At 39.7% G+C, this 13,971-nt stretch overlaps 1 protein-coding gene across 2 annotated transcripts in view; it reads left to right on the top strand.

The window, feature by feature from the left end:
• The window catches only part of EEF2K (eukaryotic elongation factor 2 kinase), a 26,804-nt gene extending 12,896 nt beyond the window's left edge, over window positions 1-13,908 (top strand). For both annotated transcript variants that reach the window (XM_041462632.1, XM_041462631.1), the window contains 13 exons: window positions 563-734; window positions 1,844-1,993; window positions 3,520-3,652; window positions 4,284-4,411; window positions 4,797-4,998; window positions 5,282-5,334; window positions 5,519-5,596; window positions 6,384-6,446; window positions 7,738-7,872; window positions 8,828-9,016; window positions 9,380-9,504; window positions 10,059-10,237; window positions 10,868-13,908. In XM_041462632.1, the coding sequence (XP_041318566.1) occupies window positions 563-734; window positions 1,844-1,993; window positions 3,520-3,652; window positions 4,284-4,411; window positions 4,797-4,998; window positions 5,282-5,334; window positions 5,519-5,596; window positions 6,384-6,446; window positions 7,738-7,872; window positions 8,828-9,016; window positions 9,380-9,504; window positions 10,059-10,237; window positions 10,868-10,977 (1,717 nt within the window). In that variant the 3' untranslated portion in view covers window positions 10,978-13,908. The remainder of the gene's footprint in view (window positions 1-562; window positions 735-1,843; window positions 1,994-3,519; window positions 3,653-4,283; window positions 4,412-4,796; window positions 4,999-5,281; window positions 5,335-5,518; window positions 5,597-6,383; window positions 6,447-7,737; window positions 7,873-8,827; window positions 9,017-9,379; window positions 9,505-10,058; window positions 10,238-10,867) is intronic.
• The last annotated feature ends 63 nt before the right edge of the window (window positions 13,909-13,971 follow it).

Raw genomic sequence — 13,971 nt, 5'->3', positions numbered from 1 at the left:
CCCCCAGCCCCCCTGCTTTGGAGGGATCTGTGGATTAAAGATTTGCACATCAACAAAAGGGAGAAGCTGCATCATTACAACTGTCAGGTGCAGTTTTCCTTCTGGGAGTATGTGGGTTACTGGGCAGTCACTGCTGTGTGTTGAGAAGCAGCAGATTGCTTTTATCCCAGGAGAGGTTTCTCAGTTCATGTTTGAAAGGCCACTCCCTGTTAGTTTCTGCAGAAAATAATTGTTGACATTAGAACAGGTTGTTGACAAGGCACCAACCCTTCATACTCCGGGTTTGAGAGGAACAGGAAGGGAAAGGGATTGAGAAAAGGAGAAAGTTCAGAGCACAAGTAGCTGCAGCTAAACCAAACAGTTTGGCACATCCCAGCCATTCCCATGGGATGTTTCATTTTCCCTTGTCCCTTTCCTGTGCTTCACATTTCAGGTAAAATACCTGGTAAATGACTGAGGGTAATGCTCATCTTGGAGCCTGGCTCTGTCCAGGCAAGGAAGTGGGAAAGATTGAATTAAAATCCTTGGATTTCTTTTCACCAATGATTGATTTATCTTTCAGAAAAAAGCTGTCCAACTTCTTACACACTCAGAACTGGAAGGGTGCCTATAATTATGTTGCCAAGCAATACATAGAGAGTGTGAGCAGGGATGTTTATTTTGAGGATGTTCGACTGCAGATGGAAGCAAAACTCTGGGGAGAAGAGTACAACCGGCACAAGCCACCAAAACAGGTGCATTCAAAGATCTTGCTAAGCAAAAGTGCAAATTGTTCTTCTATTGGGTTAGTTTTCAGACATAATTTAGAGCAAAATAATTATTTGTTCACATTCCATCACATTTAAATGCTTGGATAGTTTTTTTTTACCTTTCTGTGTTTTCTGTTTAGTGATAGCTGATTTTGAGTGGAGTAAATACAGAAATTGCTTTATATTCCCAGGACTAGGGCTGTGTGTGAATGTCTGACTGTCCTTAGCTGCTGACTGAAAACCAAAATAAAATGATACTTGTATTGCTGTCTTTGGTGTGTGCCCAGCTGCTTTTGTGATAACCAGAGATGTCACAGAATTTATTGCCAGCAGCAGTCTCAGCAAGCACTTAACTGTTAGAGCTCCAGGCAGGTAGATGCTTAAATCTTCTACACCCACCCAAACATGTAACTAGCAATGATTTTTGAAAAGAGCTGGAAACCTGCTGGAAGCCTTAGCAATTTTAATGGCCAAAATTAGTGATTCTGATATGGGGGATATTTGCATTGCCTCTCCTATGAGGGTTAGTTAATGACTATCTTGGCTCATAATGGCAAGGTGAGGTCTACAGTGAAGGACACAGAGAGAAATCTACAAATCTAGAAGTTTTAAATGCCGTGTTGGAGAAAATGTATAAGTAGAGTGAGAGTTGTGATGGTTTCTGCTTTAGGAATGTGTTTTGGACAGGGGGAGAAGGTGAGGCAGGATACAGAGATACCTGAACAGTAGATATGCTTAGCCCTTCTCTGAAAATGCATTTCTTCAAGTTGTGCAGTAGTGACTGTATGTTTTTCCCTCTGGCTGCAGAATACTCTTAAGGTACCCACAGGATTAAACAGAAAGCTAGCACTTGCTAAGAATTTTTTCAGAGGGATTTGTTGCAGAAGTGAGCTTTTTTGAAGTGACTGCTTTTAATTTATGGAATTCCTCCAAGAAGCACATGACTCTTCCCCCACCCCCTTGTTAAACAGAAGGATCTTTGCAATTGTTCAGATTCTTGCATTGGGAAAGTTTTCACAGCTGGAGGATTCACACACACTTCGATCTGAAGGCAGTGTTCTGTTAGTCATTGTTTATCTTCTTTCCCTCCCCAGGTGGATATAGTGCAGACCTGTATTATCGAAATGAAGAACAGGCCTGGGAAGCCTCTCTTTCATCTGGAACATTACATTGAGGGCAAATACATCAAATACAACTCAAATTCTGGATTTGTGCGAGACGACAACGTTCGTCTAACTCCACAAGTGAGGCTTTGTTTAATGCTTTCCATGGAGTCTGCTGCAGAGAATTTCTGGGCTCTCTCCAGAGGTCTTGCATTACTGCCAAGAGAAATTTTCTCTTTCAAGAGAAATTAATCTGGCATTGTACTGCAAAGCCTGCAATACAAACTATTTGCAGTTTGTCTGCCCCTTACTTGGGGCCTGCTCTTTCAAGCACTGAGTGCTTCTATATTGGATTGCAGTTGATTACAGTTGAGTTGAACAGGGTTAATACTCTTTGGAAACCTTAAGTCCTTTGACTCTAATTATAACTGGAGGCATCAAAATATTTCAAACTTTCTTCAAATTGAAGCAGTGAAGAGATCTCTCATGTACTATGTACTGAATAGTCTTTTGGTTCCTCACGTAAATCACAAGAGATAGCTGGTATCCAATTCATGTAAATAAATCTAGTCCATTTGCATATAAAAATGTCAGTTTTTCCAGCTGCAGCCTCTGAATAGCTGAATCTGAGATAGCATATAGAAATACAAGGACATATTTCAAGTGATTTTTGAATCTTTTAAGATAAATTTTAAATATTATTGAAAAATGCAAAGTGGTCAGCGTAAAAAAAAGAGGTATTTTACTGGGCCTTGAGAGGTCTGTTCTTTACATTTTTTTCCACTATTTTTAAGGTATTTGTCATGAGGCTTAATGTAAGCAGAGAATTTATGTTCTGGGCTGTCATTTGTGCACTGAATCAGTGCTGTGCTTTCACAGGTCGGGAACAAAATGTTCCCTGGTATTTGCTGCAGTTAAAATGTTTGTCTATCACCACCAGTTACCTCCCCCAGGCCTGGCAATGCTTTTTTGGAGGCCTTCCCAGAAGATTTCTAATATTTCAACTTTATTCTAAAGAGAAGGGCTTTTTATACCTGATTCTTGAAATGTGTTTTTTCAAGAGCGCAAATGTACATTTCATTATCTGATAGACAAATGTAGACACAGAGCAGTTGCTCAGGGGGATCACTCAAAGGGGAGGAAGAATTTGTTGGGATGCTTACTTTTATTTATGGGTTCTTTCTCCAAACTGTGGCAGAGCAAATGCTTGTTGGCAGAAGGAAGCAGTGTCCCAGAGATGCAGAGCTTGCAGATTCACAGGCACAGCCAGAATGTTTACACAGAAGTTGTTCTGCACTGGCTTTAGAGCCCACTGTTTTTCTCTCTGCCAGCCAGCTCCCCACTACCTAAGGTGAAGACTATAGTGGAAAACAACCTCTAGTACAAAAATGAGGAATTAAACAATCTCCTTTCCCCTGCCTGTGCCCACTGCTGCTTTTCACTTTGCCTTTTTTAGTCTCTCTGTGAGTTGAAGCAGGTTGCAGAGACAGGTTACTACATGTTTTTTGTCTCTCTTGCTGCTTTCATCATGGTGTTTATACCAGTTATATTTCACTGATAGGGTTATCAGACTTATTTTCCCATTTATAACAGGGGAATAATATATGTTACTATTTTCAGTAGATGAAGGGAGAGTGTTCTCAGACATCTTCTGTGGTTCTTTCCAGGCCTTCAGTCACTTCACCTTTGAGCGCTCAGGACACCAGCTCATTGTTGTTGATATCCAGGGAGTTGGAGATCTTTACACAGACCCTCAGATCCATACAGAGAGTGGTACAGATTTTGGAGATGGCAACCTAGGTAAAAATCAATGATTCTGTTTCACTAAAGGGTACTTCTCTTTTCTTCCCAGCTCTGCTGAGTTGCCACTGCACTGGATGAGCTGAGACATTTCTGAGGGTCTTGCAAACAGCTGGGGAAGTCCTGTTGTAAGGAGTCCTGTACAGGTCAGCTGTCGTATAAGGGCAGCCTTAAAATGAGAGCTGATCGTGGCTCATGTCTCCTGGCCTACTCCTAAACAAGTAATGTAATTAAGTAGTTTCTACCTTGTGAGGCCAATAATTATGGCCTTTGATTTCCTTGCCGCATTGCAGGAGTGGATATAGCTGAATGCAGAGAGATAGGCACCGTGTATTTTTGAAGTTCCAAGTGTCTATATATGAAGTTGTTCATTCAATCAAGCAGGATTAAATTTAGGCACATTTCTCAGTGATGCAGTTGCATTAGGTTTGTTTTTGTTATATCTTGCTCATACATAGCTTTCCAAAGCTCTTACTGGTGCTGAAATGGAAGTGGGATAGGCTGTGTGCTACAAAACATTTTCTCTCTCTTGGCTTTTTAGGGAAAGCTTTGAGACTTTCAGCTTTTAATAAGTAAATTGTAATATAAAATTTGAGTAAACCCTTTCTTAACTTTTTGTTTACTGCCTTAGGTGTCCGAGGTATGGCCTTGTTCTTTCATTCTCATTTCTGCAACAACATCTGCAAAAGCATGGGGCTTGCACCATTTGATCTTTCATCCAAAGAGAGAGATGCCTTGGATTATAATAAAAAACTGCTTGTAAGTGTTTGATGAAAAAGTTTAATTAACAGGGAACCTTGAAATCAGTTTATATTTGGGACCAAGTAGATCTTAGAAAGCTGAAATAATTTATAAGTTTTGGATCTCACAAACCTGATTTGATGCTTGTTGCAAATTGATCTCAGTTTCAGCTGATTTTGGTGGAAATGGGACTTGATGTAACACTTGGAATGAAACCTAGTCCTAAACAAAACTCTCTGACAGTAAAAATGTCAGGGCTTGATGTTTTGCTGCAATGTAGAACTTTTCAAAGCAAATGTCTATATTTATAGAGGACTCCTAATAAACATTCACATTGGCTTGTATAGCCTGCTTAGAATTTACAGAAGGATTATTGACAGGACTTTCTCGTTGATTTGCCAAGGAATCTGCTCAAACAATTCTCCGTGGCACAGAGGAGAAGTGCGGCAGCAGCCGGGTGAGGACGGTGTCGGGGAGCCGGCCCCCCCTGCTCTTCCGCCTGTCAGAGAACTCCGGCGATGAAAGCATGAGTGATGTGGCATTTGACTCCCTGCCCTGCTCTCCCTCCTCTGCAACCCCTCACAGCCACAAGGTGGACATGCTTAGTGAGTGAGCCTCATACACCACCTCTGGGGGGGTTCCTGAACATTGGACTTGTCTTACTTTGGTTTTGTCTTACTTTGGTTTTAAGCAGAACAGCATTGATTTAGTCCAGAGCAGTTGTTTTTAGTGCTCTTCTTTGAGCAGAAATAAAACTGAACGTACTCTATGTAGATAATTAATGCACAGATGCTTCTGTGAAAAACACAGCAATAAAATGATGATATCTAGAGCTTTTTCTTCAAGCATGTTATCCTTATAATAACAACAAATACTTTTTTCTCCTAGATTGGCCTGTGTTCAGTGAAGTAGATAACTTGGATCACCTTGACAACAAAAGGGTGAGGGTTTTTTGCAAAAATTGTCAATTGCCTAATAAAATGTGTCTTTATAGAACTTGGCAAAGGTTTTGTTCAGTAAAAGCACATAAAGGTGCTCTGCCCATTCTGTTGTTGCAGATCGTGTACCTGAGGTCCTTAAAAAGTTAACAGCTAATGAATACTGTTCTGTTCTTGACTTCTGTAGGATTTTGAAAATGGTGGAGACAGTGGGTATCCCAGTGAAAAGAGAAGTGAGACAGAAGATCTGGATCATAGAGAGAGGGTAAGAATCTGACTGGTATAGCAGAGTTAGGCCTGTTCATACTTAAACTGTTTTTGTAGAAGAATATTCTTTTTTATCCTTCCTGATCTGGATCTGATCTAGACTTTGAATACAGAGGAAACAAATTCCCCCATTTGCAAAGTTACTTATTCATATTGGGAATGACACTCTTACAGGAAAAATATTACTTGTAATAAGTAGCTTAATTTCAAATACTGTATTTGATTAGATGTTGTTGTGTGGGTTTTTGAAGTATTACATATTGCATTTAGGATGTGTAGCCATCTTCTTGCCATGTGGAATCCTTGAATATGGTCTGCTTTCAGACTCATTTACCTTCTCTACTTTGTATGGCTTGAAATATTACAGAACTTAATGTTGTTGTCAGGTAATAATAGGGAATTTAGAATTCCTAGGGGTTAGTTGCTTAGTCCTCTAAAATACAAATTTTTAAATAAATGCTTTTTGACCTGGAGATCTTAACAAGATATTTAATTAGAAGACAGGAAAGAGAATACTGCTTCTAGAGATACTCCTCCTTTTGTCACCTCCTTTGGCAAGGTATTTGTCATGGCATCTCCAGCTTACAGGATTAAAGCTCATGTGTGCCAAGTTCTTTATCGTTTTGGTATGTATATTTTGTGATATCACTGAAAGAAAAGGATCCAATGGAAGCAGTTTTGGTCCTTGTCACTATTAGTTCTGCAGGGTAGGAATAGTCTGGAGGCATAACTGGCACTTATCAGTTGCTGCAGATTGAATGATGCAAATCTTTACATTAACGTAGGGTCATTCAAACAACAACCGGAGGCAGGAGTCTGATGAAGACAGTTTGGGAAGCTCTGCAAGGGTAAATAAAGCAGAAATGTTCACAGACTGAGCTTGCTGCTCTGCTTGTCCTTTGTTCCACTCATCTGCCACCTAACCACATCACTGAACCAGATGTTGGTTCCCCTTCCTTTTCAGCTACAGAAAACATTTATTAATATCAACTTACCACTCTTGTTATTTCCTTTATGTTTTGTCTTTGTTTTCTTGTTAAAAAAGTACTGTGAAACAAATTGTCACCTCTGTAGCTGACCTCTGTAATAAATTAGTGATTATGCATGGGTTTCTCACTTAAAAAAATTACAGCTGTGTGGATTTATTTTCTACCTAACTAAATTATATTTCCTTTCTTCACTTTACTTTTGGAATCTATGCTGTATGTAGTTGTACAATTTCTTAAAAACATGCAGTGTTTGAAACAGATACACAGTGAAGAGAGCTGCTGTCCACCTCAGTTAGATGAGACCTTGTATGCTTTTAGAAGCATACAATTATAACTTCTGTGATAATTGGTCTTGGATATAAGCTTAAACAAATAACTACTGTGAAAGGAAAGAAAAAACAGCTTTGACAGCAATTAATATTTAGATAAAATTTTCAGAATCTCCTTTTAATTATTATATATTCCTGTTTCAGAAAATTGAAACAGCTTTAACAGACTGAAGTTCTGTGCCAGTAACTTTTCCTGTTGTGTTTTCTCTGTGTACCTGCAAAGGCCTTAATTGTGATAGGATTATTTTCAGCTACTGTTTCCCACCAATCCATTATTCAGAAATTTCTTCATTTGGGTTGCTCCTCCTGAGAAATACCAATGCATGTATCTGCCTGTAATCTTCTGCATGGTTATGTATAATTTTTCTAGAATTCTAGAATGCAAACTGCACTTAAAGTGTTGGGAACTAAAATTCTGGGCAGAAAAGTAGGGGTTTCTTTTTGTTTCTTTTTTTTTTTTTTTTTTTTTTTTTTTTGTGCATGGATAACTTCAGTGCTTGCAGTGTGACTATTCTGTTGCTTATTTGTGTAAGTAACTGCTGATTCAGAACTTTGAGATGATTCTTCAAAGTGATGATGTTCAGATTAGAAATAGAGGGGCTTACTCTGTTTCTTTAATGAAGAGTAATAACTACTACTAACTACTAACTTAGTAGTTAGTTAGTAGTCAGCTACTAACATGACTTCTGAAAGCTGTGTTTTAAAATACAATATTTACTACTACATTACAGTATTAATAGAGGTTTTGATTCCTGGATGGTAATCCATATGGATGGGAATTTTAATTTTGAATATAAATAATAGTGTATTTTGTATTTCAGATCAGTGTGGAGAAGTGGAATCTTTACAACTCTTCCAGAGTCCACATCCACAGACCATCCTGTGTTGCCCAAGAAGTTCAGAGGCTCAATGCACTAGAACTTGAAAAGAAAATTGGGAAGTCAATCCTTGGAAAGGTGAGATGGGTCTGCTGATACTGTTTAATCAAGGAGCATCTTGTATTTATTACTTACATAGAGGTGTTGCCCTGCTTACATTTATCTGTGCAGTTGAAAATAACACATCTATAACTTTCTGTCACCTACCCATCTTGTATAAGGGACATCTGAGTTCAGGAGCCTGTTAATTTCATCTGCTTTTGGCCTTGCAACATCTGGGCTCCTTTGGGAAGAACCCTGCTGTTGTTAATCTGCATTTCCAGAGGCATCACACAGGGAGGATACAGTGGGATGGGTGTGCTGTGCCTGACCCACATACCTTGCACATAGGCAAAGCTGAGCTCCTGAAAATGGGCTGATTCTTTTTACTCCAGACTGTTATAGATAATGCAAATGTGAATTAAGTTTGGGGTTATGTATGGCCTTAAGCCCACTCCTAAAATATGATGTAAATCTTAATGAACATCCTGGGAACCTTAGGTGTTCTCAAACCTTTTGATGTGGGAAGAAACCTGTTTTTCACAGAATCTTTTAGGTTGGAAAAGACCTCTGATATCATAAGGCCCAGCCTCTGACCAATCCCCACCTTGTCAGCCAGCCCATAACACTAAGTGCCATGTCCAGTTGTTTCTTGAACACTTTCTGGAACTCTGATTCCACCACTTCACTGGGCAGTCCATTCCAATGTTTAACAGCCCTTCCCATGAAGAAATTCTTCTTGATGTCCAACCTGAACCTCCCCTGGTGCATCTTAAGGCTATGTCCTCTCATCCTGTCACGAGCTGCTTGGGTGAAGTTGCTGACCCCCATCTTGCTAGAACCTCCTTTCAGATAATTGTAGAGTGCTAAGGTGTCCCCTGAGCCTCCTCTTACTCCAGGACTTAGCTCTAAGACCAGGTGAAGTACGAGCAGAGGGCTTTGAAGGATCAGATCCCTACATCATGCTGTGTCTCTCCTGTGCAATTGTGTCCAGGTTCACCTGGCCATGGTTCGCTATCATGAGGGAGGGCGCTTCTGTGAGAAGGACAAGGAATGGGATCAGGAGTCAGCCCTGTTCCACCTGGAGCATGCTGCAGACTGCGGGGAGCTGGAAGCCATCGTTGGGTTAGGCCTCATGTGCTCTCAGCTGCCACATCACATTCTTTCCGAGGTCACTCTCGAGGTATGGAAGATGCCAAAAAGCAAAATATATTCCATTGTAAAAATAACATGAGAATAGCAGGAAATGGAGATGAAACTAAAACCGTAGTGTTCTGTAGCCTCCTCAGAGAAAATAGATTACTTTGTAATTAAGGATTTGGACAAAACAGCAAAAAAATGCTGCCTCTTTTTGGTTTTGCCAGCAAATTACTGCATGCCTTTGGGAAGCTTTTGAAGCCACCTTTACTGTTCAGCTGCTTTGTTTCTTGTGGCTGTGCCAATTTCTCAGACATACTAAATACTCGCTGACTTTGAGAAACTGCATTTAATGGTAAAGGGATGGTTTTAGAAGCATGCATTTTAAAGGTTTTGTTTTCTTTACTAGGATACAAAGGAGAACAGAAATAAAGGATTTAATTACTTGCTGAGAGCAGCAGAAGCTGGAGACCGGCCTTCCATGATTCTGGTAGCAAGAGCATATGATACAGGTGTAAATCTTGGTGCAGACAGGTACTGTGCATGGCTGAGTAAGTTAATTGGTGGCACTGTACTGAGGCAATTATTTTTCTGCTTTTGTACTTTGGCATGTCTTTGTTATTTATGTGAGTTTTCTGTTTTGCACAACAATGATACTCTTTAAATTTCCCACTGTCAAATAACATTAAACTTCTAATTGAACTTCACTGAGCATTCTTAGTGTGCAAAATAACTGATTTTAAAGTATTTATGAAACAAGACTCTGCAACTTGAGGTTTTTTTCCTAAATTGGTTGCTCCCACAAATATAAATGCCGAAACCATACAACTGGTAATGAAGCTCAGACTCTGAAGTTCAGGAAAACACTTCAGTCTGATACTTTCTCCTGTAATTCCTGCATAAAGTGAGCCCAGCCTCATTTTGCTGTGGTGACCTAATGTCATAGTGCAGTTAGTGAGTCTCCATGAGAACATTTGCTTTCTTGGAGAGCATCAAAGAAGCCAGTACAAAATGGGATGCTGAATCTCCAATGCAAAGTACATCTGTTTCCTAAGGGAACCATCTTCAGAAATTATTTTTGACTTCAGGGCCCAGGATTGGAAGGAGGCACTTCGCTGGTACAACGCCGCGCTGAACATGACTGACTACGATGAGGGAGGTGAATACGATGGCACTCAGGATGAGCCCCGGTACCTGCTCCTGGCCAGGGAAGCAGAGATGTTAATGATGGGAGGGTTCCACCTGGATAAGGATCCACAGAGATCAGGTGAGGCCTCGTTTTGTTTATGTTTTCCATAATCTTGCTTTTCCTTCCCTTCTCCCCCAGCATGTACCCCAAAAATAGATTTCTTGCTTCGGCTGTTATAAAACATAGAGAGGGTCAATACCTTCAGATTTAATGATGCTGGGTGTAACAAGGATGGTAACAGTGGAAGAAGAGATCTTGGCAGTGACAGGGTAGTGGGTGGTGCCAGGTCCAATCTGTGGCACACTGAGTTACTCCAGGCAACCTTCACTCCCTCAGAGGTTGCTCTTCTGGGTCAACTCCCCTGAGCTGCAGGTTGCTGCTTGTAGTTTGAGCTACACCCATGACTCCCAAGGCCCTACACAACATTCTCTTAGTTGCTGTGTAACCTACATGCTAGATGTCTGTGCTTGGGGGCTCCTACAGGCTGGGCTTTCCAGATACATTGGGGAGCCATCAGCAGCCAGTTGTATAACTTGAAGAGCAGAGGCCAGGTTCCCAGCTGATGTAACTCTGACACTGTTAAAACACACCCATACATCCGGCTCTGCAGTTTGACCTCAATTTTTCCCTTTGTCCTTTATTTGCTTAAGGCTAAAGCCATATTCTTTCTTTACTCTGTCAACATAACTGATGCTGTTTCCTCTCTAGGTGAGCTTTACACAGAAGCAGCAGAAGCAGCCATGGAAGCCATGAAGGGCAGACTGGCAAATCAGTATTACGAAAAAGCAGAAGAGGCTTGGGCAATGATGGAAGAATGACACTGAAATTAAGCAGTTCTTGTATATAAATTTGTTATAGACTTGCTGCATTTGCAGCTACAAAGATGTAGTTTTATGTGATGTTACCAGGTTGGTTTTTTTTCCATATTTTAGTTTTTATAATTTTTTTTTGAGGATAGAAACCTAAATGTAAGTAGTATGTAGGGTGCCACAGCATACTTCTGTTTGTGTTTTAAAGCTGTAGTACACACACACTTGAACCTTTTATACTTTTTTTACTGTTAGAACTGAGGGGCCTAGTTTTTTTGTCAAAAGAAAACGAGGCCTCATTGTTTAGGTTTTACATGTCCTGTTTTTTACACAGCAAATGATCAGTGTGTTTACATTTTTATTCTCCTCCCCACATACAGAAAAACATTTTCCTAAATTCTCAGCATTTCTTCATCATTTTTGGTGTATCTCACCAAATTTGCGCATGAATGTAAAATTTTCAGTTTATGGATGCAGCTACTGATGTTAATAAGTAGTCCCATTCTATTTTGCTGACATTATTGGACACTTATTCTCAAACGAATTTCAGATGGAATCCTTAGTTTGGGGAGGGGTAGGGAAGATGATTCAGATTGGCAGTGAGGGTATTCAGGGTGGAATGTTTTATTCATTACCAACATCGCATATTATACCATTAGAAAATCCTTCATGTTCCTGATGAGGTGAGGCATCCAGCTACCTCTCTCATTTTCACATTTTGCACCATATAAAATTTTATTTGTATAAAAGTGTACTGATCTTATATTTGTCCAATTATGTATAGTATAGCAAGATTTGTAATATATGGGTAATTTGAAGTTAGTTTTACAGGGGCATCTCAAATCTCAGTGAAGCTAGATCATCTCGCTTAAAATGAGAACACGTTTTCCACCATTTCCAGATGGTTGTTTGAAGATGTTAGGAGATGTTGATTCACCTCTTTCTATGTACAGAAAAGAATTTAGATGGTTTAAGTATATTTTTAATGGTATTTTATTTGCAAATATTATTTAGAGAAGAGCTTCTGGTTAGAAAGGGAAAACAGTATTACCCCCAAATACTTGAATTTGTGTCCTCTTTGCCTAATGCTAATCAGTGAGGGGAGGACAAATACCTGGTGGTGGTTGAATTATCATTGCATAGAGATAAGTTTCTTCAAATCCAGCCTTTTATTCCAAAGCTGCTGTGCCATCTGTATGGATAGTACAGAAGCTGTTCCTGTTCCTTGGTTGTGGTTAACAGTCATTTTGCAGGAGATTTAAGATGGAAGCTTCTGCCTCCTTGACCTGGCAGTCTCCTGAGGTGTAAATTGATGTGCACAAGGGGCAGCACCTGTGAAGTGCTGAATGACCTGTAATGCTCACCACTTCAGCCAAGCTCTTAAAAGGTGTAAAGCTAAGCAGGCCATGAGATGATGCAGGATTGATTAGGATTTCTCTCATGCATAACCAAGGAATATTAATTTCTTGTAAAATGCAGAAACTGTTCAGGAAACAGAAATCAGTTCTTCCTTTCCTGTGCAAGTGCCTGTCACTGGAATCAAATTATACTCCCATTTTCTCTTTTTTATGGCAAGTGGATCTTGAATTGCTGTTTAGACATTATCCAAGGGTGATGTCAATAACAACTGCCACTGTCTGAAAGAAGTGAACTCCTGGTGCTTAAGGGAGAATTTGAATCCTTTCTAGGAGGGAAGGGAAAGCTAACCCTTGGATGTTGTGCTTCTGGCTGGTGCTGTAACCACCAGGCAGTTGTAGCTGTGAGCAGCCTTGCAACACATGGCAACATCTTTTTGTGCAGATTACAGAGGTTGTGGCAAAGTAATGCCCATGGCCTTTTTCTTTTTTGTTTTGTTTTGAGAGTGAGAGCAAAGCTCTTCACCCATTAACGGAGGAATGTCTCGTTTCTAGATCTCAGCTGGTCTTAGGTAATGAGGTACTAAAATGACCAGATTTTTGGACCTAATATTTTTGTACATGCTGAAATAGAACCAGAGGACTGCAATTGAGATGAATGTTTTCAGTGCCTATCCAAAGTTCTGCTTTAGATGCCTAAAGCCTCTCTGGGATGTGGCCTTTTTTTGCTATCTCAGTTCATAGCATTAAGGTATCAGCTGTCAATGAAAGGTGTGAAGCCCCTCACCTCTGAAAACAGTTGAATAGTCTGTTTTGTGGAGAACGTATAGAGTGTAGGAACTATGAATCAGACAAAAGTTTGTTTCCCTCATAAGGTGGTGATGCCACATCTTTGAGATTTTCCTTGAGAAGGAAGCATGTGTGACAACACCACTAACCATGTAGGGAGGAGATTGAAAGTGTCCAAAAGGTGCATGCAAAGGATGTAGAGTGTAATTATTGACACTTTTTGGTGTAGTTTAATTTGCTAAATTCAGTACTTGCTAAAGTTGCTGACAGCACTGTGTAGATCTGGTATACAAACAGGCACACAACTCAGTGCAAAATTAATTAATTTTTTATTTTCAAATGCTACTTTTTGGTGATGAAGACTACCTTCTGTCCTAAGGTGTATCAGATGATTTATCCATACAATAAATGGGACTGTCAATAATAAGAAAACGGAAATTGTTTACAGAAATATTCACAACTTATTCTATGACATTCTTTTGAAGGGAAAACCTGTATATTTTAAAGACTTTTGCAATGATATTGCTTTATGCTGTATTTTTAATCTATTCACAATGAATAAATAAAAATCTGTATTTTTTAAAAATGTGAAAGTAAATCTGAGGCTCAGCCTGCCAGAACTTACCTGGGTTCAGTGTTTCCAGATGTCAATGGGAATATTGTTTGGGGTAAGGACAGTGAGATGAAAGACTTTGTATGTCAGACAAGCAAATATTGCTTGCCTGCATCACTTAGTCCTCTCATTCACTTTGTCTGGGTTCATTCTGGCTAGTAAATAAAATTGTTCTTTTTCTCACTTTTCTCAGTAGAGTTTTACTCATTGCTTGTGGGCATTTGCTTTTGTTTGTTTGGTTTTTTC

Source organism: Pyrgilauda ruficollis, unplaced genomic scaffold (genome assembly GCF_017590135.1).
Source record: "Pyrgilauda ruficollis isolate IOZ18807 unplaced genomic scaffold, ASM1759013v1 scaffold16, whole genome shotgun sequence".
Taxonomy (NCBI): domain Eukaryota; kingdom Metazoa; phylum Chordata; class Aves; order Passeriformes; family Passeridae; genus Pyrgilauda; species Pyrgilauda ruficollis.
This window is presented reverse-complemented; position numbering and strand designations above follow the sequence as displayed.